The sequence below is a fragment of the Pipistrellus hanaki genome (assembly GCF_964339955.1).
Source record: "Pipistrellus hanaki genome assembly, chromosome: 14".
NCBI classification, from domain to species: domain Eukaryota; kingdom Metazoa; phylum Chordata; class Mammalia; order Chiroptera; family Vespertilionidae; genus Pipistrellus; species Pipistrellus hanaki.
In genome coordinates, this window is record NC_140516.1 from 25,152,040 (window position 1) to 25,179,047 (window position 27,008).

Here is a 27,008-nt window from a genome sequence, read left to right on the forward strand (position 1 = left end):
GACTGTATTATTATAACAATTGAAAAACTCCTGTTTCAAAGCATGGTTAAAAGTTAATCTTCCTGAAAATGCATTTATTATCCAGGAAAGTAGCGAGAAGTCAAAAAGTAGGGATGCATCCCTACACCCAGCACTCATAAGGAAGTCAGAAGCTGCAAAACAAACCACAGTGCAAAATGCGTGGATAAATCCCGGCCATCCTTTTCAGCGTGCATCATCTTCAAGTAGACAATGGACACGCACAATACAATCCCCTCCATTTAACCTGGATTTCAAATCCTTCCACTCATCCTCTCAACCTTCCACTTGAGTCTGTGAGTCCTTAGCTCAGATGAAATGACATAATGGCAGGGTCCCTTTTAACTCAGTGTCTTCAGGGCCAGAGGGCAGACAAACACTCTCCTCTGAACCTTACGCTGCCTTTGCAAAGGCACGTCGCTGGTTCCTTCTGCCAAAAATGCCTTTCCACCTTGCCTCCATTAAGACACTTGGGGCATGAATCACAGGTCTAGATGAGATAGCCTGACCTAATTTAAACTCTGCAGTCTCCTCAGGACTCTCCTACAAAAGCTTCCCTAATCGTATCCAACCTACTAGTTACACTCTTTTAACCTGCCCTTCACGGCCCTGCTCAGACCCTTGCTCCTCAGGGCAGCCTTCCTGGCGTGCTCAGAGCAGAACGAATCACTGCTTCAGGTCCCTCTAGTATACGGTCTTGCCACGCTGAGGGGTCCTCATGTGCCACGCCTCCCCTGGCGTATGACCTTCTTAAAAACAGGAGCCGTACCACCACCTTTTCTTCTCTACCATCCTGCACCTGGCAAGGGCAAAGCTCACAGAGAGGACAGGAGATGCCTCCCGATGGACGGCATCATTCGCACCTTGCAAAGTCCGTATGGAATCGCTCCCTCTAACCCCTTCTCCTAAGCATCTTCTCCCCTCAGCTTGAAAGCTCTTTGAAAGTGGAAATTATTTCTTCTGTAGCATCCTCATGCAACCTACAAGACAACAGGAGCATTTTCAAGGTTCACAGGTCGTGAGGTAGCTCACCAGATTTTTTTTTTTAATATATTTTATTTATTTTTTACAGAGAGGACGAGAGAGGGGTAGAGAGTTAGAAACATCGATGAGAGAGAATCATCGGTCAGCTGCCTCCCGCACAGCCCCTACTGGGAATGTACCCACAACCAAGGTACATGCCCTTGACCGGAATCGAACCTGGGACTTTTCAGTCCGCAGGCCGAAGCTCTATCCATTGAGCCAAACCGGTTTCGGCAGCTCACCAGATTTTTAACTTATGAGAGGAATACTAATGAGAAGGGATAGTCCAATGAGGAGAAAGACGTATCCACATTTCATCGGAGCACTGAAAAATCCTCTTTCCTTGATTTTGTTAATATCTACTCCCTCTCAACGTACTCACTGAAGCCAAGAAACACTCGGGCTCTCCAAACCTCCCCGCCAAGGGAATATGCCACGGAAATCTCACACAGCACCTCCTATTGACTTACGCATGAATTTGGACCATTGTCTTAGAAAAACCCCACAGAAAAACAAAACAGGAAGGAGTCCTACTTAAGAAAACAACTCCAGACTCTCTGAGCTTCAAGCTTTCTGATTCACAGGGGATCAAGGTTTCCTGGTAACTCCAGAGTAAACAGGCGCATGGAAGGGAAGCTGGGTTTCTTCCCTCTCGAAAAATTAATTGATGGTGAACTCAAGAAAACCGAGAAGAAAACAATGAAAAGCCTTTATGTTTTTGCCTGCAGTTGGTTTCATCCCTGGCTAAATCCCTTCCTTCCCCACCATCATCACTTTAACCAGACAGAAGCAGAAAATCTGAATGACTGAGTGATAATCTAGGTTGACAAAAAGTACTAAAAGTGGTCATTGGAAGGAAAGACATCCTTAAATCTTTTTCCTAGACCAATTTTGATTTCACCAAGAAAAAAAAAAGCAAGGCAATAAAATCTTATTTTTCCACCACTTAAAGCGCCAAAAGGCAGCTCCTTTCAAAAAATTTACACCCACAGAAATTTAAAAAACGGCGAAAGAACTAGTTTGGGACAAGCCACAACTGCTAAACATAAAAAATGAGCGAGTAACATTCAAGATGTTTAATGATTTAATTCAAGGATCATATTACAAAGCGTTCTCGTTAACTACTCTTAGGAAAAACAGAAAATGTTTTATACTGTACGAATCCCTCTGCATGTTGGCTGCCTACAAACTACCCACAAAAAGTGTAATACTGACTAAAACAGTATTAATGCCAAAGGCCACGGAGAAGGAAGACATTGTAATCTGTACAACAAAAGCCTGTAATGAAATCTTTTTGGGGAAAATAAGGACAATAGATACTTCTTCCACCTAAGAAGTATTAACATACTTCATATTAACAGCAATGAGCCTATTGTTTCTTTAAAAATGCTGGCAACAGACTAGCAAAAAGGCACACACCCTGAATGAGACTAGTACTCTTTTTTTTTTTTTAATATATTTTATTGATTTTTTACAGAGAGGAAGGGAGAGAGGAGGGATAGTTAGAAACATTGATGGGAGAGAAACACCAATCAGCTGCCTCCTGCACACCTCCTACTGGGGATGTGCCCGCAACCAAGGTACATGCCCTTGACTGGAATCGAACCTGGGACCTTTCAGTCCACATTCAGACGCTCTATTCACTGAGCCAACAGCTACGGCGAGACTAGTATTCTTATACAGTATATACATTACACGGAGAGAGTGTTCATCATACACTGATACAATGTATTTTCCTGTTTTAAAACACACTGTAGTATTGTTGCTATTTACATATTTTAATGACAGGTTTGCAGGAAATGTCTATGTCTTATTTAAGAGCACTGCTTCCATAAAGATATAACTTCATGAGTCACTCATGGAGGTGTTAAACTACTGAACACACACACACACACACACCAAATTTTGTTAAAGTGTGAATGAATAAACCTATGGAAGAGAGAATGACCGTGCAAGTATTCAAGTCCCTAAATGCCTTTTATGTGTTTTAGTCGGTTTTTTTTTTAATATATATATTTTTTATTGATTTTTTTTTACAGAGAAGAAGGGAGAGAGAGAGAGAGTCAGAAACATCCATGAGAGAGAAACATCAATCAGCCGCCGCCTGCAACCCCCCACTGGGTACGTGCCTGCAACCAAGGTACATGCCCTTGACCGGAATCGAACCTGGGACCCTTCAGTCCCCAGGCCAACGCTCTTATCCACTGAGCCAAACAGGCTAGAGCTTTAGTTGGTTTCTTGATTACCAGGCCTCATTGTGTTATTCAACCCCATCAGGAGGGAAGGGGACAAGACTGCAGGGACACCTGCTGGCCCCCACGTGAGAAGCATCACAAGCTGGGCGGGCTCCACAGGGGTTTCTCTCACCTCTGGTCTATCTAGGCTCTCTGGGTCCTGCCCCGTTTTCCCTCCCGGGGACAGGTTTCTTCTGCTTTCTCCCAGCTTCTTCTCCCTCATTACTCCAGGTTTCTCACGGCCAACACTGTCCCTCCTGGCTTCTGCCGACACCCATCCTACCTCCCATGCCATTCCCATTTCCACTTTAGGTCTTACTAGTAGTTTCCTGATGTATGAGAGACAAATCTCACTCAGAGAGTTTCCAGAGCCAGTCACACAGTCATGGCCGGTGTGTACAGAACAGTCAGCCTTGGGACTGGAGCCCACATCTGGGCCCATCAGCTGAAGCCGGAAGGGCTGGGAGGCAGTTAGGTGGTACACAATTGGCTAACTCCTCTGCTTTTCCATGCTATTGTTTTGGGAAAGGCAGGCATAGAACCACAGAAACCACAAAATAGATAAATTATAAAGTAGCATTCGGAGACAAAAAAAAAAAAAAAAAAAAAAAAAAAAAAAGGCAAGGTTAGAGTCAAATTAGCCCAAGGGTAAATTCTAAAGCAATCTATTTTGTCTAAATAAGATAAAAATATTAAACATATCAAGCAAAAAGCTGGAGCTTAAAAAAAGAATCCCAATATTAAGAAAGGACTTTTCATGGGATGCCAACAAACCATGATTGTAACTCTTACAGGGAGAATAAGAGCGGAAAATAATAGTACAAACTTCAGAACGACCAACCTTAAATGTGATTGTGAAGTCTTGACTGTTTAAACAAAATATGAGGGACAAATCCATGCCTTCTGTTACTGTATTAATTTGTCTCCCACCTTTTGGTTGTTCCTCTAATGCACCACAACTACCTAATTCACAGCCCTGCTTACCAATACTGGCAACTATAGATACAATTTCTCTCATTATAGAAGCCTAGCCTGCCCACAAGGGCATCACTGCTGATTTAAAGAAAATCATTTTTTTATTAATAACAATAGTTAAACAGAGTTGTTTGTGGGTGTTTTTTGTTTTTTGTTTTTAAGACAAAGGAACTCTTTCCCTAACTGGTTTGGCTCAGTGGCTAGAGTATCGGCCTGTGGACTAAAGGGTCCCAGGCTTGATTCTGGGCATCTACCATTTTGGTCCCAGGCTTGATTCTGGGCATCTACCATTGTTGCGGGCACATTCCCAATGGGGGGTGTGCAGGAGGCAGCTGATCGATGTTTCTAACTCTTTATCCCTCTCCCTTCCTCTTTGTAAAAAAATCAATTATATATATATACACACACACACACACACACACACACACACACACACATTTTTTAAGGCACTCTTTAAGTCCTGGCTTTCACAAACTAGCTGTCCAATCTGAACAACAACAAAAATCTCAAACCAAGACTATTCAGATTGCTGTCTAAAAGAAAAAGATACCATCGCAAAATCCAGCTTTAAAAAGTACCAATTCCTGCCCAGCTGGTGTGGCTCAGTGGTTGAGCATCAACTATGAACCAAAAGGTCACAGTTCGGTTCCCCGGTCAGGGCTCAATCCCCAGTGTGGGGCATGCAGGAGGCAGTTGATCAATGATTCTCTCTCATTGTTGATGTTTCTTCTGTCTCCCTTCTTCTCTAAAATCAATAAAAATGCATTTAAAAAAAAATACACAGAACGCACTGATCCTTCAGTGAGCCCACTTTAAACCCGTGTAGCTTAGAGCTCTCTATTGAATGCCATCGTGTCCACTCGAGTCGCATGAAAAGGCGCTGCACAGGCCCCTCACACTATGGACTGTCTTCCCGAGGCTCATAACCTCTATCCCAGGTAACCCCACAAGGAAGAAACAAAATCACACAGGAGTTCTGATGACTAAGTCACAGAAAGAGGTGGGGGCTTTGAAAGGGATGCTTTGTACACTTCCATATTCCGGAAACCACAACTGACCCCACGGTCTCCAAGCCAAATGCCAGGCCAAGAGCTTAGAGTGAGAGACAGAACCTGTGAGTTACGTGTAAGTGGGTCTTTACCTGCCAGTCTGAAATCAAGTCTCCTTATTTTACACCATGTACCTCGCATTCACACTGGAGCCAACCTTTCCTCTTCAATTGGATGAAGAATGGCAAGAGAGGCTCCTTCTTCATGCCTGTGACCCGTTCACAGTGCCTGAACATGGTACGGTCTTCAGCTCCTTCTGAATCATCTCCATATGGTGGTGACTACGGCCTCCCTCTCTGTAACTCCACTGCTCAGGCCTCATCCAAAACATCACATGCAGATACCAATGTCACACTTAAAATGGGACATTTTATTGACTCTGGAAAGTCAATAGAATGGTGAGGGGTCTGAAAAATAAGTCATAGGCTAAATAAGAAACCAAATCCTTAGTCTGAAGAAAAGAGGGCCTAGAGATGTAAACACCGTCTTCCACTTTTCCTATAATTCCACGTGGCACATTAAGGGCACATGGGTTTTAACCATTTACAACCAAACTTTCAGCAGATATTGACTTAAAATTATGGTTCGCTTTAAGAAAATTGTGGTAGCAATGAGGGTATATTCACTACCATCAAACACCCTTGACATCCTCTCAATGGCATACTCTATTCTAGGGGTGTCGAACTCAATCAGAGAAGGGGCCAAAATCTAAAATGCAGCCTAAATCGCGGGCCGAATGGTTTACTGAACAGTCATAAACTGACAGTGTCATAAACTGACAGCGGAGTGCAGTGATGACAGCGCGGTGCGGGCCACATTGCGAGGCCTGGCGGGCTGGATTTGGCCCGCGGGCCTTGTGTTTGACACATGTGCTCTATTCCCATGGTTGCAGAAAGAGGGCGGGGGGGGGGGGGGGGGGGGGCCCGCAAGAAACAGCAAATGTGTTTTTCACGAAGCAGCTGTGTGAAGTGACTGCCGAAATAAAAGGCGAGTGTACACCATTATGGCAGAGCTCTACAGCATGCTGGAGAAAACAGCCCGACCCCCAGGCTTCTCGTGTTCAAATGAACACAAAGACAGAACTAAAGAATGAATGAATGCCGAGCAAATCGCTTATTCTTTTACTTTATCTTTTCTCACTATCCTTAGTTACTAGACTCCTGACAGAAGACAGAGCAAATGATAAAATATAAAAGAGGACCAGTTCTTATCTCTAACACCCTGTCTAGAGGCGGGCCAGACAACCTGCTTTCTTGGACAGTTCCTTCATGTGATACGTGTTCCGTTAGCCCTCCTTTGCCAGTATTTTATGAGAACCGTGATCACAGGTTCTCCCACTGACACCTATTCTCAGGGCCATAATGGGGTAGCGACTCAGTGACCCCTGAATGTTAGTTTTAAGGCCTAGATGTCCATTAGCAATAATATGCATTGGTGATAATCTTTGAGTTCGAAATCAACACTGCAATTCTGCATAGCTTTCTCAGCATATCTTCAGAACCATGACATCAAATACCGCAATCTTCACTGTTTATATACCCTTTAGTAACATTGTGAATCATGAAACAAGTACCAAGATTAAAACTTGTAAATATCCAAATTTTATTAAAATCAAGTTTTAATAAAAATGATTAAGCATGCCGAAACCGGTTTGGCTCAATGGATAGAGCATCGGCTTGGGGACTGAAGGGACCCGGGTTCGATTCCGGTCGGGGGCATGTACCTTGGTTGCGGGCATATCCCCAGTAGGAGTGTGCAAGAGGCAGCTGATCGATGACTCTCTCTCATCGATGTTTCTAGCTCTCTATCTCTCTCCCTTCCTCTCTGTACAAAATCAATAAAAAATATATTTAAAAAAAATGATTAAGCATAAAGACTCATAAAGATTAAGCATATAGCCCATTATATACATAAGAAAAAGTATATAATGGGCTATAGTTTATTGAATTCATGTTGAAATAATTAAATCAAAACAGATTTCTATTACCTGAGGAATATGAGCTATTCAACACACACAAAATAATGGCCAGTGGAGAAAGTAGAGACAATTTTATTTAAAGTAGAGATTTCTACTGCCTCCTCAATAAAAAGTAGTTCCCATCTAAGACCACCTAATACACTCACTTTGAGGAACAGATGGAGCCAAATATTCCTCCAAGTTATTTTTCCCCAGAAAACACTAACTTTCCAGTTTCAAAATGATAAAAGAAATGTTTGCCGAAGAAGGATGAGTTTGAGGATAATAAAAATATACCACATAAACCACCAAACTGTGTCTTATTTATTATTAGTCTTACTGTTAGCTTTTGTGAAAGCCACAGTTTATAGGCCAGTTTTCCAAACCTACATATTTTAAGAGTATAAAATATTCCCACATTTCAAGTACGTGCTGTGCACTTTGTGGAGGAGGCATGTATATAATCCAATGCAATGGGAAAGTTGGCCTTCATCAATTACGCTGCTGACTGGATTTCGTCTTCTTCAGCCATGGGGATTCTAGATCCCTAGTGCATTTTTGCTTTGATGAGTCACATCTGTAATACAATCACTATACTCATCCCCGCCTCATATACTGCAACACATTTTCCCCTCCAAGATCTGGCCATAGTCATTTCACAAGAGAAATGGGGAAAGAAAAAAAAAGAAAGAAAAAAAACTGATTAAAAGGAAACAGGACAGACAGTGAGTAAGCCATGAACAACTGCCCGAAAAACTGTAAAAATCCAAGCAGATCATTTCCATGTGTTTCAATTAAAGTTGCCACGAGGGGTGGACAAAGAACTGAGAGGATATTGATAAAGTCGTATCCAAGCCCCCTTTTGTCAGTGTAGCTAGTTAGAGCCAAAAAATAAGGTTACAATAACTGGGGAACTTGAAAAGTTTTAATGCCGGAAAATGTCTGGTATAAATCCAATGCGAATAATCTAATTTATAATCCTATCAACCAATCAGATAATATTAAAAGGCACTTTATTCACATGTCTATAATAATAAAAGCATAATATGCAAACTGACTAAATGGCCGAACAGTGGAACTACTATCTAGACGACCACACTATTGACACCTATTGGCACCAGGCCAGCCAAGGCAGGTGCTATGCAATTGGGTGACGGTCCCACCATTGCCCCAAGATTATCACTCTGCAGAGGGAGGTCCAGGCCACCAACCGGAGGGGCAATCAATTGGGGCTGGGGGAAGGGGGCTCCCAGACTCCAGACTGCGAGAGGGTGCAAGCCGGGCTAAAGGACTCCACACATACACATACACACACACACACACACACACACACACACACACGTGCACAAATTTTGTGCACCAGACCTCTAATTTTTAATATAAACAGAAAGAAGAACTAAGGTTGTATAAACAGTAATTGTTTTTCAAAAGACAAATTAAATGTTTTTCACTTTCTTATACATCAATTACATTCTAATCTACCCAATTTAGAAATGACTGGTAATAAGAAAAAAAACAGATTTAATAAAAATGCCTAGGCAGTTAAAATCTACACATCAGACTAAGTATCAAAATGTTGTAAATAACATTTATAATTTTAGCAAATTTTTCAGGTTATAGTACCTTTTACTACAAAATCATTTCCTCCATTAAAAGGTGTTATAGGTTGAATTGTGTCACCCCAAAATTCATGTGTTTTCGGAATCCTAACCGTTTCGGAATGTGACCTTGTTTGTAATAGGGTCATGCAGATGTGATTTTGTTAGGGTGAACCCTAATCCAATATGACCCTCGTCCTTATAAAAAGAGCAAAGTTGGGCACAGAGAGAGACACAGAGAGAAAACTCCATATGGAAATGAAGGCAGAGAGCGGGATGACATTTCTACAAGCCAAGAAATACCAAAGACGGCAAGCAAATCTCCAGAAGCTCGAGGGAGGCGAGGAACACCCTCCCTCACGGCCTTCAGACGGAACTAACCCCGCTGACTCCCCTGATCTTGGACTTCTAGCCTCCGGAACTGTTAGGCAACACAACAGATTTTTGCTGGTTAAGCCACCCAGGTTGTTGAACATTTTTACAGCAGCCCTAACAAAGTAACATAAAAGGTTTCAAAGCATAGCTCGTGAGACATAAAACTGACCACATACATTTTTCCTAACCATCTCTCTTGCTGAATAGTGCTTTGCAAAAATCAATATATCCTCCATATGTTTCTCCCCCCTTCTTCCCACCCATTACTGTAGCTATACAAGGCCATGTCAATCAATTTTCTCCAAGGGAATGTAAGAAGAAGTGGCATATGGCACATTCGGGCCTGGCCCTTAAGATTTGGACATGGTGACCCACCTTCAACCATACTGATGAGGTTCACAGCGTGAGGAGCAGGAGAGCTACTTTGCAGAAGGAATCTGGGTCTCTGACAGGATGGGGATGCTCACCTCAGAATGTTACATGAAAGTAAAGTAACTCTGTTCCTTAAACCACTCTAGTACTGGGTTTCTCTGCTGTCACAGGTTAGTCTTTTCCCCGAATGGAGTGTCAGGGGAACTAAACTGTTTCAAACACATGCAATAAAGCAGTATACAGAAAACCAGATAGATCTCTGAACTATGGCTGAATGGGAAAAGTTTGTGTGTATATATAGTAAATGGAACTACTATTACAGCTTCAAATTTGAGATGATGTATTTCATGATCTTAGTAGTTGTTAAATTACAATTTAAACCCTTTGGGAAATCTACCAATTTTTATTCTTAAATATATTTTTTTAATTTTTTAATTGATTTTTTTTTTTTTTTTTAGAGACAGAGGAAGGGAGAGGGAGAGAGACAGAAAAACATCGATGTGAGAGCGAAACATTGACTGCCTCCTGCACGCCCCCTCCCGGGGGTCCAGCCTGCAACCTGGGCATGTGCCCTGACCAGGAATCAAACCAGCAACCTTTTGGTGCATGGGATGACACCCAACCAACTGAGCACACACCAGCCAGGCCTTCTTTCATTTTCTGAATTTCAAAATTTGTCAGGGAGACTAATTAACTAAGGTTAATAATATTGCTATGATTTACATATATTTTAAAGGTACAAAATATCAACGTAACATAGAAAAAGTTTCACACTCCTCCTCCAGACTTATATGTTTTTTTTAAATAATAAGGTAGTCAAACTTTAAATTCAGCTTAAGAGGGGTTTTAATTTTGGTTTGTGATACCCACCTGGAGTCAAAGCCAAAACACATTCTAATAAGCACATAAAGCCTCTGAAGTGCATTACTCCAGAAGAAGAAAAGTATTTTTCAGAGATGCTAATGATCAGCAATATGGCCTATTTCTCGTTCTTAAATGTTTCCCCAAATGTCATTACATGAAACTGGAATATGTGTGACTAGGAGAAGTTCCCAGAGGACAATCCAATCCTTCTCCATTACTTCATTCTACTGTCGATGAACCATAATCTCTATTTCTGTCTGGACAAAACAGAAAATTATTCTCCTGGAACTTGGGATGTTTGCCTTTTAGTAAGTTACGGGTTTTTTCCAGAGTTAAGTATCCAAATCCTATATGGACACTTGTCTATCCGAAGACACTTTCTATCTAATGAATTAAAGGAGAAAATGAGATTAAAACTATTCTCATTTAGTTATTCACGCACCTCATTAACCTGTAACCAAGAATAGAATCTACAATTCCAACTCACAGTTTGTGGGATGCACACATGTTCCTGGATTCGAGCATGTGTTTCCATTTAAACTGCTGGAATGTATATAAGGCTCCACAAAGAGTGATAAATATTAACAAATCTTCTAAGAATGAAGGTCCTTTATGACCACATATGCTGTGTTTTGATTCAGCTTTTAAAATGTCTGAGTCATACAAAGCTGAACCGTCTGCTTTCTACATTTATCTGCACGTTAAAGAACAATGAGGAAAAAAAAGAATTCCTTCCACATATATCATCTATTTGTCCCATCACAGCCAACCTAAGACTGATCTGAGATTTCTGCTCTGTCCTCTGTTTTCTTCCCCTTGTGGCAAGCCTGCCTGCCCTAGAGGAAGGCCAGGCATTCTGAAATGCCCAGGTATTAAGGACAAGCTGGACATTAACCAGTGTCAGATACTGCCAAGTCAAAGGCTTTGGGCATAGCACATAAAACTTCAACAGCCTGACCCTAAAGCAGAGATGGAAAACTGTGGTCTGGCACATTCTATATGGCCCACACAGCATTTTTAATTTTTTTTAAATCCCTTTAGGATAATGCCCCCACTTCCCACCTTAAAAGAAGGTATTTCATCATACAGAATATTGTAGCTCACCTTGCACTATGAATCCCTCATATGTTGTGTGCCGAACAAATGTTTGGTGTATGCACGCCACATAAATTCTTCCATCTCTGAGCCTTCCAACATTCTGGGTCTTTGCCTAGAATGTCTTCCAACCCACCCAAGCCTACCTCTTCACATGGCTAAGGTCCATTCTTCTGAAGACCTCAAGAAGTCCTTCCTTCCTAATCTCCTAAAGTCCCAGTTAAGTGCTTAATCCTCCATGGCCCCAGACTCTCCTGCTATTTCTGTGACGATATCACCAGACACCAGACTAATTCCTTTAGGGCAGGGATGATGCCTTACTCATGTTGGTCTCTCCAGTGTGTAGCACACAGCAGGTGGTAAATAAATATTTTCAGAATGAAGAAATGGCAATATAGGCATCAGCTCTGAAAATATTTGCTTTTAATACTCTTGGCAGAGATTGCAGATGAATGATGAAGTTGACCAAAAAAATAAAGTAGATCACACAGAAGGGGAGAGAATCAAGAGCCTTGTAAAGGCCACGTCTAATTACACAGAGGTGTTTTCCAAAGGCTGGATGACCCTCTGCAGCAGTATTTAATCTCATCCATAGCTGCTGCTATATTTTCCCTCTTCCCTTCCCCTTAGGCAGTGGTCAGCAAACTCACTAGTCAACAGAGCCAAATATCAACAGTACAACAATTAAAATTTATTTTGAGAGCCCAATTTTTTAAACAAACTTCTTCTAATGCCACTTCTTCAAAATGGACTCGCCCAGGCCATGATATTTTGTGGAAGAGTGACACTCAAGGGGCCAAAGAGCCACATGTGGCTCATGAGCCACAGTTTGCTGACCACTGCCCTAAGGTACCCTACATGTTTGTTCCTACACACACTTTCTAGATCCCAACAGCAAACACACAAACACAATAAAGCCAAATAAGTTTAAAAAAAAAAAAAAAAAAAAAAAAAAAAAAAGGAAAGAAAGAAAGAAAGAAACTAGAATCAATTTCTTTCAAACAATAGGCATCTTCCCTTATATAAAACAGTATTCTAAGAAACTGAGCTGGTTCAGAATTAGTCAACTGCTCTTCACAGTTTCTCATATTCATTGTTTAATCAGCTCCACTTCTATTTCCGTTTTCTATATGTGAAGGCAGACTGTCTTCACTGAAGACCAGTACTTTCAGAGGACACCGTGGGACAGAAGTGACATGGCAAGTAGATCTATTCTAAAGGTACATCCCACCCACAGTCATGCTTACCGGAAAGGAGGAAAGCTGGCAGCTTTCCTTGTCTGGCAGCCCTCCTTGTCTCCAAGTAAAAACTTCATTAGATTGGCCCGGAAGGAGCCCTTTTAGAACGGTTAAGTGACAAATAGTATCCCACCCTTGCCCAGCCATAAGCATCTCTAGCTATCTTGTCAAGAAATAACCTATTCCCTTTCACATGGAAGGGGAATGAACATTCAGGGGTTTCTATTGAAATAGGTTTAGGTATATTTCTCCTCCATTATCACCAAGGCAGGAGTAAAAAGCAACTTACCTTTTGGAAAAAGTCTTCCCCACTTTTGCCTTTTCCTTCGGCAGCAGCTGTAAATAAAAATGTATACATTTAATATTATTCTTTTCTTTTTTTTTTCAACCTGTGTATTCAAAAACTCTCAAGTATCAGGCATGAGAATCCAGAGGTAAACAAGATGCCATGCTTGTTCTCTCCAACCTCAGGGTCTGTTAATGAGACCTCATCAGGGATTCCACTTATACAAAAGGAATAAAGAGTAAAACACTAGTTCAATCAATTATACTTCCAGCTCCTCTTCCTGTCTGAAAGACACACACATCTCTGTTGTGGCATATAGATGAAAGTAATCTCCTTTCACAGTTACAGAGCTATATGAACAAATGCTGCTACCAATATAATCAGCTGTAATGCTCTCAGCACTTCCTGTCTGTAATCAATCCCAGGCCGGAGGCTGCCTTTTCAACTGAGGCTCAGAAAATATGGCCTGCTGAGCTGGGTCAGTGTTATGCTGTGCAATGACTATATTCTCTAGTTGGATTTCTGTTGGCATCACATGCTACTTTAATTCACTCCTTCGCTGGCTTATATAAAGAGGGGGGAAAACACATGAGAATTAAATGGTAATGGTAACGTCACAGACAACAATAAAACTTCAGGTGAGATTAATTAAAAGGTCACTGTATTGGAACAGCCTTTTTATATCTAAGTGGTAGCTTATAAATACAGGACAAACCCAGCCCTCTATGTTCAAACATCTTAAGATTCTGTGAACACGTTTGTTTTTTTTTTAATCTGTGGAGGCAAAGGTGGGAAATGTGATTAAAGGGAGAGAGGGGACATTATCTTGCTTCCAATAGCCTCATAGTGCATCCTTCAGAGGCTAACCACCAAAGGGGTCGCAGACTCCAGTGCAGAAGAACAGGGATTCACTGGAGAAGCCGCCCAGGCCTGGACAAAGAAAGGAGCTGGGGCAGTAACTCCTGGAACTTATTAAAATGATTAAAGACTCAAGAAGTAAGACAGGTCATTCTATTTGGTGGAGGATTCAAAACTCAAAAAAATTATCTCTACCCTCAAGGTAATAACAATATTATAAATTATTTTTTTCACAAGTTTAGTGTCACACCTTACCTAATAATAGACAAACATGTAAAATTGACCGTACCTATGCTACACCCACAGCCAATCAGGAGTAAGTATGTAAATCAACATGACAAATATGGTGGGTTAATTTGAATATGCAGGCGTGGAGCAACCTGGCGAGGTGGGACACCTGCTATGAGGGAGAGTGGGGGCAGAAAGAGCCACAGGAGTGGTGCTCTGGCCAGGAGCGGAGACTTGCCAGGGAAGCCAGGGGAAGGAAGGCCTATTCTTGCACAAATCTTCGTGCAACGGGCCTCTAGTTTAAATATAAGACAAGACACCTACAGTTTGGCAAAAGAGAGCACAGAGTCCAGGTCTCCATGCTTACCAAGGGCTATTTGAAGGAAATGTATGAAAAGAGTAGCTAAAAAGATAAAGAATTAAAGATTGTATTCATGTGGCAGGCTAAATAACACCCCCTAAAAATGTTCGTGTCCCAATCCATGGACCCTATCAATATGTTACCTTACATGGCAAAGGGTATCTTACAGATGTGAGTAAATTAAGAATCTTGAGATAGGAAGATTATCCTAAGTTATCCATGGGGATCCAATAAAATCACAGGGACCCTTATAAGAAGGAAAAGAAAGCTAGGAGTCCTAAAAAAAAAAAAGCAATGTGACAATAAGAGACATACAGAAAAGGGTGTGTGACAACAAACAAAAAAGGTAGAGACGAGAAAGATACATATATGCTATGCTGCTGGCTCTGACGATGGCAGAGGGGCCATAAGCCAAGGAATGTCGGTGACCTCCAAAAGCTACAAAAAGGAAATGGATTCTCTTTTAGAGCATCTGCAGGGAGCACAGCTCTGCCAACACCTTGATGCAGCCCAAGGAAACCCATTTCAGACTTCTGACCTCCAGAACTTAAGATGATAAATAAATATATGCCACTACACTTGTGGTAATTTGTTACAGCAGCAAAACACTAATACATAATGCCAATAGCATCGTAACTTTACTGTTTGCACAAATACACCATCAACCGAATGAATCAAGTACATACATGTGTGGATGTGAGCATTTGAAGCACACATTTCCACAGAAAGATTTTTTGTAGTTAACTACAAATTATGACTTTCTCTCCCTAACTTGGAAATGTATCAACATTAAAGCTAAAAAAAAAAAAAAAAAAAAAAAAATTAAGAGCAAATTTCAACAACAAAAGCTTACTCTTTCTAAATAAACTAGCAAATGTGGTTGATCCAAGCTAGAGGGGGTCACCCAGGCAAGGTAAAACATCAGTGCCCAACCTTATTATCAAGTGCCTTGGAGGGACCTTCGTTCTGCTACCTCTTGGGCTGTCTTTATCTCTAAAGCTAAAAATAGTTTAAAGGGTCCTAATATATAACCCAATTGCATGGCAATGAACACTGCCTACCAGGGCACAGCATTTTGAAAAAAATTCTAGTGACCTCAAGGAAACTCATCTTTGAAAAGAAATTTCAGAATTCCAAGATATTTTCAAAAGCCTATGAAGGAAGGCAGCTAATCACCCCTTTCACACACACAGGACTCTTATACAACTTGGAATGCATCGGTTAAGATTTCATGATACAACTGTATTTTACTACAGAAACGTCCTTTAGAGGACACTTATTTTGTTCATGACAAACTCATTATGTCACAACCTTGAAATGCCCCTTCATTCCAGTCTGAAGAGACTTCAGAGACTTCAGCCTTTCAATCCCAGAATGAATAAAAAGGGGGAGGAGGGGATTTCCTTAGTTAGACCCAAACTATAATTAACTTTGTTCCAGAAAAACAACTAAGATTTAACCAGAAAGGTGCACCTTTTAGCAACCTTATGATTTGAGGGGGAGCCAAATGGCAAACTCTCTGGCACCAAAAATTGCTGTTCTTTTTTATTCCAAATGTGTATGTATGAGAAACTCCAAATGCGAGGCGATTTTCCCCTAAATCCTGAGAAGGATCCATTTCCCAAGGCCACAAGTGCCTTAGTGAACGAATCTGGCTGGATTCTTGGTTAGATCACAGGGACAAGCCATGGCTGGTCCCAGTCACTGGCACTTCGCAGGCAGTGTTCTTAAACTAATTCCCAGGTTACCAGGTCTCCTGCAGGACTTCCACTGACCACACCCAAGCAAAGCTGTCAAGGCCAAAGAAGCCAATCAAGGGCGAATAATATCTCAACCGAGTATTCTCTCCCCACAGACAGAAATCCTTCTATGCTCAAATATGAAACTGCAATCCTCACAATTACTCTAAAATCTTAATATCAAAATATAAACACTAAAGAAGTGAGAGACTAGGGGGAAGGGGCTTGGGGAACATTATTTTTTTCTCAATATAAACTTAGGTATTATTTTTTCTTTTTTTTCTTTATTAATTAAGGTATTACATATGTGTCCTTATCACCCCATTGCCACACACACCCCCATTCATGCCCTCACCCCCCTGTTGTCTGTGTCTATTGGTTAGGCTTATATGTGTGCAAAAAAGTCCTTTGGTTGACTTCTCCCCCTTATCCACACCCTCCCTTACCTTCCCCTCTGAGGTTTGACAGTTTGATCGATGCTTCTCTGTCTCTGGATCTGTTTTTGTTCATCAGTTTATGTTGTTCATTATATTTCACCAATGAGTGAGATCATGTGATATTTATCTTTCTCTGACTGGCTTACTTCATGTAGCATAATGCTCTCCAGTTCCATCCATGCTGTTGCAAATGGTAAGGATTCCTTCATTTTTACAGCAGTGTAGTATTCCATTGTGTAGATGTACCACAGTTTTTTAATTCACTCATCTGCTGATGGGCACTTAGGCTGTTTCCAAATCTTAGCTTTGTTGAATTGTGCTGCTATAAACATAGGGGTGCATATGTCCTTTCTAACTGGTGTTTCTAGTTTCTTGGGATATATTCCTAGTAGTGGGATCACTGAATCAAATGGGAGTTCCATTTTTAGTTTTTTGAGGAAATCCCATATAGTTTTCCACAGTGGCTGCACTAGCCTGCATTCCCACCAGCAGTGAAGGAGGGTTCCTTTTTCTCCACATCCTCACCAGCACTTGTCCTTTGTTGATTTGTTGATGATTGCCATTCTGACAGGTGTGAGATGGTACCACACTGTTGTTTTGAATTGCATCTCTCGGATGATTAGTGACTTTGAGCTTGTTTTCATATGTCTCTTGGCCTTCCTTATGTCTTCTTTCGAAAAGTATATATTTAGGTCCTTTGCCCATTTTTTGATTGGGTTGTTCATCTTTCTTTTGTTAAGTTGTATGAGTTCCCTATAAATGTTGAAGATTAAACCCTTATCAATGATAATATTGGCAAATATGTTCTCCCATGCAGTCGGCTTTCTTATTGTTTTGTTGATGGTTTCTTTTGCTGTGCAAAAGCTTTTTATCTTGATGTAGTCCCATTTATTTTCTCTTTAGCTTCCATTGCGCTAGGAGCGGTATCAGTGAAGAAATTGCTTGGGCATATGTCTGAGATTTTGCTACCTGTGGATTCCTCTAGTATTTTTAAGTCCTTAGGTTTAAGTCCTCTATTCATTTTGAGTTTATTTTTGTGTATGGAGTAAGTTGGTGGGTGGTCTAGTTTCTTTTTTTTTTTTTTTTTTTTTTTTTTTTTGCATGTATCTGTCCAATTTTCCCAACACCATTTACTGAAGAGAATGTCTTGACTCCATTGTATGCTCTTGCCTCCTTTGTCAAATATTAATTGAGCATTATTGGTTTGGATTGATTTCTGGGTTCTCTATTCTATTCCATTGGTCTCTATGTCTGTTCTTATGCCAGTACCAGGCTATTTTAAGAACAGTGGTTTTGTAATACAGCTTGAAATCTGTTATTGAGATCCCACCTACTTTGTACTTCTTTCTCAGCTGCAGCTATTCAGGATCTTTTTTTATTCCAGATGAATTTTTGGAGAGTTCGTTCTAGGTCTGTGAAATATGCCATTGGTATTTTAATGGGGAGTGCACTGAAACTATAGATTGCTTTGGGTAATATGGACATTTTAATGATGTTGATTCTACCAATCCATGAACTTGGTATGTTCTTCCATCTATTTATGTCTTCCTCTATCTCTTTTCTCAGTGTCCTGTAGTTTTCTTCATACAGGTCTTTTACCTTCTTAGTTAAGTTTATTCCTAGGGGTGTGTGTGTGTGTGTGTGTGTGTATTTTTTTTTTTTTTTGGTGCGATAGCAAATGGGATTGTTTTTTTAGTCTCTCTCTGTAAGTTTACTATTGGTGTATAGAAATGCCATAGATTTTTTTAATATATTTTATTGATATTTTACAGAGAAGAAGGGAGAGGGATAGAGAGTTAGAAACATTGATGAGAGAGAAACATCTATCAGCTGCCTCCTGCACACCTCCTACTGGAGATTTGCCTGTAACCAAGGTACATGCCCTTGACCAGAATCAAACCTGGGACTTTTCTTAGAGTTAATTTTGTATCCTGCTACATTGCCGAATTCATTGATTAAGTCTAATAATTTTTTTATGGAGTCTTATTGGTTTTCTATGTACAGTATCATGTCATCTGCAAATAAGGACAGTTTTACTTCTTTTCCAATTTGGATGTCTTTTATGTCTTCTTCTTGTCTGATCGCAATGGCTATAGTACTTCCAGTACTATGTCGAACAGGAGTGGTGAGAGTAGGTATCCCTGTCTTGTTCCTGTTCTTAAGGGAAATGATTTGTTTTTGCTCATTGAGTATGATGTTGGCTGTGGGTTTGTCATATACGGCTTTTATTATGTTGAGGTATGATCCTTCTATTCCCACAAACAGGTATTATTTAAGATGGTCATTTTACAGACTGGAAAAAAAAAACTAAGAAAAGTTCACTCTTTTATTCCACAAATATTTAAATCCTATTCTGGAGAATTAAAATAGTCAACACCATGCCCTCATTTAACTACTATATATCCAAAGCCATCCAACTAGTGAGATAAAGCCAAAATTAAAATTCAGTTCTACAGACAACTTTCCCAAAGATCTTTTCACAGTCACAACTCCACCCAAATTAAACTTAATAGAACTACAATTTAGCTATTCTCACTCTAGCCGGTGTGCTAAAATGCTAGTCATTCTACTTTTAACTCAACAAAAGAATGAGGTAGCTCATGTTAGGTCTGAAGAATAAAGGTTGCTTCTAGAGAGTTCACTTGAGAATTGGATTGCAAAGAAAAATATGAGGTATAATATCTTAATTCAATGGCTTTCTCTTCAGTATATTTGGAGGTGGAACTGTTGCCTGTGAAATGAGCCAACCCATATTTGATGTCATGGCATTCCTTGACCTTTGAAGTCTGATTATATTCTGTGGTGTAACAGTTCTATTAAGTCTTCACATTCCCATACCCTGATACGTCCTCATCTTTTTTATTCCACAGTAACATAAACACACATAATGATTTAACAGTCTTTTTTCTAACTGACTTTACAATATGACTTCTGCTTGATGTTCCAAAATTTAATCGTTTGATTATATAAACCTTGGATTATTCTTGCCAATGAAAGCAACTGTCTTTATTTTCATGACAAAGAGTAAATTATTTCAATACTACTGAAACATGGCTTCATGGGTTGTGCAGGTAAAGCATTTCATATTTTTAGCTGAACAATTCATTTTTTATGTTTATTATAATTTCTCCAGTGCTTTGCCATATTTTATTTCATATTTTTGCTTCACAAGAAATATGGGATGGCAAAAGCCATGGCCAATAAAAACAGCAGAAGTTGAAACAGGTGTAAACTATTACAGTCCCCCAAACTACAGGGGCAAGTCTAGTTAATTACTGAATTAAAGGAGAGAAAAGCTCAAAGTTAAGTTCTTCACAGGCATATGGAAACATGTTTAAATGTCTTTTTTATTCTGAAATGCTTTTCCATTATAACATCGTACGCTTTATGAAGCCAAATCTAAAAACACAAGGACTATGCATTTCATATTTAAAGCATAGTATAGAATATCTTTCAACATTCTCTTGATAAGCAATGGGTTTCTTCACCCCTGTAGAATTTGAGCAGGAAAAAAAAAAAAAAAAAAAAAAAAAAAAGCAAGTTCAAACTATAAAAAATAATTGAGAAATAAATCTTCAAATCTGTAAAGATTCTGGGATTCCTCCCTTTTTTAAAACACAAACTACAGCACATTTGTAACTAAGAAGGCTGCTCTACCTTAAGGTCACCTGAAAGATAAATATATAATCATGAGGTAGCCTGATTCTCCTGTAAAAATATTTTGCTGAAAATTTAAAACATTCACTCATAGTATCAATTTAATCCATGTGCAAAAGCAGCTATGCCATATATTTTATTCTGCATATATTCCTGTTTTCAGAAAAGTTCCCTAACAAAGTGGCTCATTCTACTAAAAGAGGTATCAGCAAAAGATGTAGAAGATTCATTGTCCACATACATCCAAGAACTTTTTATATTCATCAATTATATCAAACACTCTAGGCTATGTGCAAAGCGCTGAGAACTGATTGAAGAAATAGTAGATATTAAGCCTATTTTTAAAGTTGCTTCAATTTGCAATTAAAATCATTCAAATATCCTAACCAACTGAGGAACACTTTCAAGGTTAAACTTGAATAGTGTCATCTGAATGGTGTATACATCACAGTAGGCATGTGGATTATCATACTCTATCTTTCCAAAAACTCCCTACCGGCCTCCCAGAGTCCACTGTGAACACATCACATGGCCTGCTGAGAAAAATCAAGAAGTAACAGACAAAAATAAATAAAATTTTTATTTTAATAGTGGCTGGATATGTAAGAATGATTTTCTTATTCCTTTTTTTCTTAAATATTTTTTATGTTTGCGGGCGGGTGGGAGAGTGGAGAAAATCCCATGTTCAAAGTTGTTTAAGAAACTATAAAACAGGATGCACAGAATGATCTCCATACTAGGGGTTAAGTATGTATGTGTGCATGTTAGAGGAAAAACTACAAACACCAAAATGTCAACAATGTAAATTATTGGGCCATTTATCATTTCTCCTTTGTATTTTCCAGAATGCTTTAAATAATAGATTGACTTTCTAATTAGGAAAAAAAGGTAAATATCACTTGAAATCCTTCTTCCTATTTGAAAGTGAACCGAATTTTACCATCACTGGTTTGTCACAGCATCACTTTCAGTCCACAGTACGTAAAACAACCTAGCAAAAGTCTGAAGGCCAAAGGTGGATGTAAGCTACCTAAAGAGAAAGAATGACTAATGCACTACCGGAGATGAATAATGGATAGTCAATAAATTCGTACTGAGCACAGAATAACACAGATCTTAATGAAACTAGCACTTTTTAGATTGGAATACTGGTTCTATGCAACATTCAGTGGAGAAGTTTTAACAACTTATGCCTATAACTAGAGGCCCAATGCACAAAATTTGTGCAAAGGTAGGCCTTCCTTTCCCCAGCTGCCAACACTGGCTTCCCTCTGACACCCGGGACCCAGGCTTCCCTCACATCTAGTCTAATTAGCATATTATGCTTTCATTATTACAGATAAGAAACTTGTAGTTGAAAACACTAGATAATCTAATATTTGGAAAACCTCTGTGATACACAGCTAAATTTAATAGCCAATAGACAGAAAGAGACATTCTCTAAAATGCATAAAGCAGAAAGAGGAAATTTTTATGTATACACTTCTAATTACAATTATGTCAGCAATTTTCAGTGGGTGTGCTGCAAGAATTTTTAAAATATGCAATACCTGACTAGTTAGGGAAACTGACCTGTTTTCCCTTAGATTGTCAGAAAGAAAGAAAAAAGAAAAAGAAGAGAGAGAGAACAGGCAACAAACAATAGCCATCTGGTGTGAATGAATCAAAGTTATACTTATTTTTTTTGTCAGATGGGCAAAAATTATTATTTTTTGGTGTGCCGCAGAATTTTAGTAATTAGTTTATGTGTGTCATGAGATGAAGAATGTTGAAAATTGCTGCTCTAGTCTACCAGCTTTTAGCTCAGAGAGCACTTGTTGCTGTCAAATGTAGAAAAACAAATATCCCCCAAAACCAGAGAACATCTAAGTTACATTAATTGCTTTGAGAAACATTTAACTTGAACTTTTCAAGCAACTCTGGCTAAGCGTTTATTCAGACTTCAAACCAGTTTGCCTGACAATGAAGACTTCCTCACGGACTGATGACTCTCACAGACATCAATGGAATCTGATGCCAACGGATTAACAGAAACTTTGGTCATGTCAAATGTCTTGCTTTTAGACCCTAGTTCTTCCTAGATAAGCAATCCTTAAAGCACCCCTTCGTCTGGCCTGGGGTCAAAAACACTATTTGACAACTCTGAGTATTTATTTATTTACTTTTTTAAAATCAACACTCTTCTTGCTTTACCCAAAGCTAGAGGGTGCCGATGGTCTTCACCCCGTTTAATGAAATGATGAATACCTTACACCCCACAGTGAGCTTATGCTGGTCTTCCCATAGAGGGGCGCTGTCCAAAACAAAGCCAATAGCCACTGTGCGGCTATGGAGATGTGGCTGGTCTGAATCCAGACGTGAAAAACACACTTGGTTTCAAAGACTTAGTACAGAAAAAAGTAAAAACCTCATTAATTTTTTAACTACATGTTGAAATACTACCATTTTTACATCTTGGGTCAAAGAAAAAATGTATTGTTGAAATTAATCTCACCCATTTTATTTAATTGTGATTACAAAAACGTGTAATTACAGTTGCGGTTCACATGATGCTTCCATTGTACAATGTTACTACAGGAGATAATGCACTGAGCTGTTACCCAAAGAGGATTGTAAAGATTCAAGTAGAAAGTAAGGCATCAGGCTACAGAGGACTGAAAACAAGGAATATTTCGAAATCGCAAGAGTCAGCAGCTGAAACCAAAGCTGTGTCTGTCTTCACCTCCTGGGAACGTCTTGAGGGAGGAAGAAAAGGCTGGTTGTTATTTTGAGAGGGTTATGGGAGGGTTAAAGAATTAGAGTAGTTTGAATAAAATATATAATGTTAATAACCATTTCCTTAATATCCAGCTTTGGCCCAGTCCAAAACCATGAAACTATTTAAGAGTTTATGTGGATGGTTATTTAATGGAATGAAGTTTATATTTCTTTTGTGTTTGTAATAACATGGCAGTGGGGCAAGCCAACTTGTTTTAAATCAGAACCAAATGTGTTCCAGGCATGTCTCAAGTTCAGGTTATATGCAGAAATCTACGACAAAGCGGTTTGTTTGCTATTCTCCCCACCAAAATGGGTGCAGGGGTGGGAGGGTGCAAAGATAGGCTTGCTTTCATCAGGACTATTCCAATTCCACTTAACACTAAAATACTCATTTACTGATTCATTTAAAAAAAAAAAAAAAAAAAAAAAAAAAAAAAAAACACTTACTACTTAGCACTTGAGGCACACGGTAAGAAGATAAACGTTGTGATGTCAGAGAAGCCTGGGCTCAACGCTAGTTTTGCCATTTACTAGCAGCGTAACTCCCAAAGAGTCATTTAGCCTCCCTAAGGCTCCGTTTTCACCTCTAAAGCATACAAATAAGCACTCTCTACACATTTAATACATGGAAGCCAGCAACCTTGACTTCAAAGAACTTACACAGTTACTGAACAGTAAGTGCTTTGAAGACAGTCATAAAAATTACAAGACTAAAGGATGAACATTGCATGAGAGTCGCAGACAACAGGAATTCATAGGGAGCTTCTGAGCTGACTGCGAGAAGTGGGAAAGGGCTGAAACATGGGGAGATGGAAAAGTAAATTCTGGGAAGAGAGGTGGCTGAGAATACCCATGTCTGTCTGTCTGCCTGTCTTTCCAAAACTTCAGGCTCCCTTTCATATGCTTCAGAGCACTTAAATTAGCGCCAATTCCTGAAGGAGCCGCAGATACAAGACAGCAGAGAGGAAGGGGAGCCCCCCAGTGACAGGGGACATGAGTAACTCAGGTGGGCGCACACTGTTTCTTTACCTGAGGAAGCACCATTCCTGAGAGGACTGTTTGGAAATATATGGTTTGGTGGCAGTGGTGGCTGCTGTCACAGGATGTGTTTTGGAGGGCAATGGTGCAGGTATTTAGTGCCCATAGCCAAGGTAGTCACAGAATCTATCTCTAGAAGGAACTGTGCTACTCATTGAGCCAATACCCCTAGTTGAGCAATACTGGTAGGGTGCTTCTTTTAGAAATGGCCTTTCTTCAAAGAATGATCTCCCAAATAGTATGTATCTAAGCCACTTCTTTTTCCTACACTGTCAGTGACCTACCAAATGGGCAATTACTTCACAAGATCTTCCCATACTCTTTTGTCAATAAGTTTATCACAACACTAATCTATTTTCATTGCACACACCCTCTGGCTCCAGGTGTGCTTAAGCAAGCATGCCTTGTCCAATAGGATAAAGGTTCTCTAATACTCCCGTCGACTGCAGGCATGCCAACATTAAGGTACACTAAACGAGAGGGGTGCTCATGAAAAAAAAAAAAAATCATAGTTTTGAGCCCACAGATTCCACCAAGTTTTAATCTTTATGCCATCCCAGGAATCTGCATTTTCATAGACATACCACACGCAAGCCTTGGGCTTTGTGACATTACTGGAATCACATGGGGAGAGCGATGCTTTATTCCCAAAATCTCAGTCAGGTTGGCCTTCTATAACGCTAGCCAGTTGCCCATTGCTGACCATCACATTTCACCTTAGCCCCAAGACTACAGACATATAACTACTCTGAGGCATGTAGAGGATTTAAATATGATAACATAAACCAATCTAGGCATTAAGGCCATGCCTGGGCTCTGGAAATCTATAATAATAAAGTGTAATATGCTAATTAGATCAGACGTCCTTCCTGATGCCCTTCTTGTTGAAGCCAGGGCTGCGAGGGAAGCCTGGATCCCGGGTGCCTGCCAACGGCCAGAGGAAAGCCTGGGTCCTGGGTGTCAGAGGGAAGCCGGTGCCTGCAACTGGGGGAAGGAAGGCCTACTCTTGCACGAATTTCGTGCATCGGACCTCTAGTTTAATATAATCCATTATAATTATGTCATTATTACAGCTAGAAAAGCTGCTTTCCAGTACTAACCAAAAAATGCCGATACTAACTCACATTTTATTATTAAAACTGTTTCTGTCCCTCTCTAAACTTTGCTATACTCAAAGCCTGTCTAAAGGGCTAAGATAATAGTGGTCAGAGGGGACTTTTTTCCCCTCGAGAGGATCAAGACTACGATCTACAGGTTTACGGAATGAGTGAAGATATGCAAAAGAAAGAAAAAAAGGGCAGCAAAGGTACTTGCTCAGAGAGATCTCACCTACACTCCCACTATGTCCTACTTCCATAGCTAGCAGCACAATTCAATCTTCTACAAAATGTGGTTCTGCGTAATCACATCAGTAGAGATCAAGGCATCCTCATTCACAAGACCTAGGAAAACATTTAGGGGAGCTCTGATTTCTGAAACTCAGCAGTTTGCTGCTAATAAATCACAAGCCTACTTTTATAAAGTTAAGCAGATCACCTCCTCTCGAGACATTTGGTTTGAAAAATGATAAACTCTTTGAGGGCTAAGCCATCAATTCTCATCTCTGAAAAGAATCATTTGTTTTTGTTAAAGCTAACTGAACCTTAACATCTGAGTATAATTTATTCCATTTAAAGTTCTTGGTTTGTTAACGTGAATTCATTTTTCATCGGTAGGCAGAAAACCACCTTTAAATGTGGTTTTCATCTCAACAATGCTTGAGGAGTAATTTTAAGGTAATAGTCCTTGGCCTAGGATAAAAGTTGTAACAGATACCGTTACCTCGATTTCCTTTCATAAAATATGTGTGTGTGTGTGTGTGTGTTTACGATGCAAAATACGGTAGTCACATTCTAAGCCATAGCTTTTTTCTTATTCCCAGAGTGGTAACTTTGGTTCGGGAATCACATTCTATCTCAATTAAACTGAATCTGCTATAATAGCAGAGTGGGCCTGTAAGTATTCATTTTCTTAAAAAGTTCCATCTTCTCAGCAGCTTTTTTGACTGTTTACTTTGGAAAGTTTAAACTATTTTTTCTTACGTTCAAGAAACTGAAATGTCTTCGACCTAGATTGTTCACCAGTCTCTACATATTCAAGTCTTTCTAACAAGTAATGAAAACTTCTTCCCCTGTCTGGGTTGAGAGTTGGTGATGTTCTGTCAAACTCTGAATGCCCGTGCTTGAGGGACCTATCCCTGCAATAAATGGTGTAAAAATTCTCTAGAATATCTTTCTGATTTTGCTAAGTCTGTTTAGGCTAGTTTCAGAAAGGTTTGAAAATAGATTCTTGACCTTTAGTAGGTCATACACAACACGTGAATCCATCCTTTTCTAAAATAGTGTATTTTTTCCAGAGAATTTAAAAGTTTTATATCAGGAAAAGGTTTCATAATTTATATAATGATAGTAAACCTTTATGTATTCCAAATTATTTTTTGAATAATTTGAAATATATGAATAAAAGCTATTACTTCCATGTACTTGACCCAGTACTTCTATTTCTAAGAGACTAGATCCTAAGAATATAATCCAAAACATAAAAGAAAAATGGACAACTATTGGCACAAATATAGATGCAAAACATGAGAAAAGCAATATGAGAATTAAGAATTTAGATATAGATGCTTATTCAAATATTTTATGGTTATTTGAAAAGATGATTTGCAGAACTTTAAAGTAGTAAGAAATATTGATTATAATACACTATCCAATTGAAAAGGAAAATAAGGTATAATTTTTAAATGGATCATAAAACTATGTGTGCAATATGATTGAAACTATTATCTACCTAATTAAAGAGTAACA

At 39.5% G+C, this 27,008-nt stretch overlaps 1 protein-coding gene across 3 annotated transcripts in view; it reads right to left on the reverse strand.

Annotated features, from left to right (window-relative positions):
- BICC1 (BicC family RNA binding protein 1) overlaps window positions 1–27,008 on the reverse strand; it is a 224,533-nt gene that overhangs the window by 136,763 nt on the left and 60,762 nt on the right. For all 3 annotated transcript variants that reach the window (XM_084904045.1, XM_084904044.1, XM_084904046.1), the window contains exon 2: window positions 13,088–13,134. In XM_084904045.1, coding sequence (XP_084760171.1) covers window positions 13,088–13,134 — 47 coding nt within the window. The remainder of the gene's footprint in view (window positions 1–13,087; window positions 13,135–27,008) is intronic.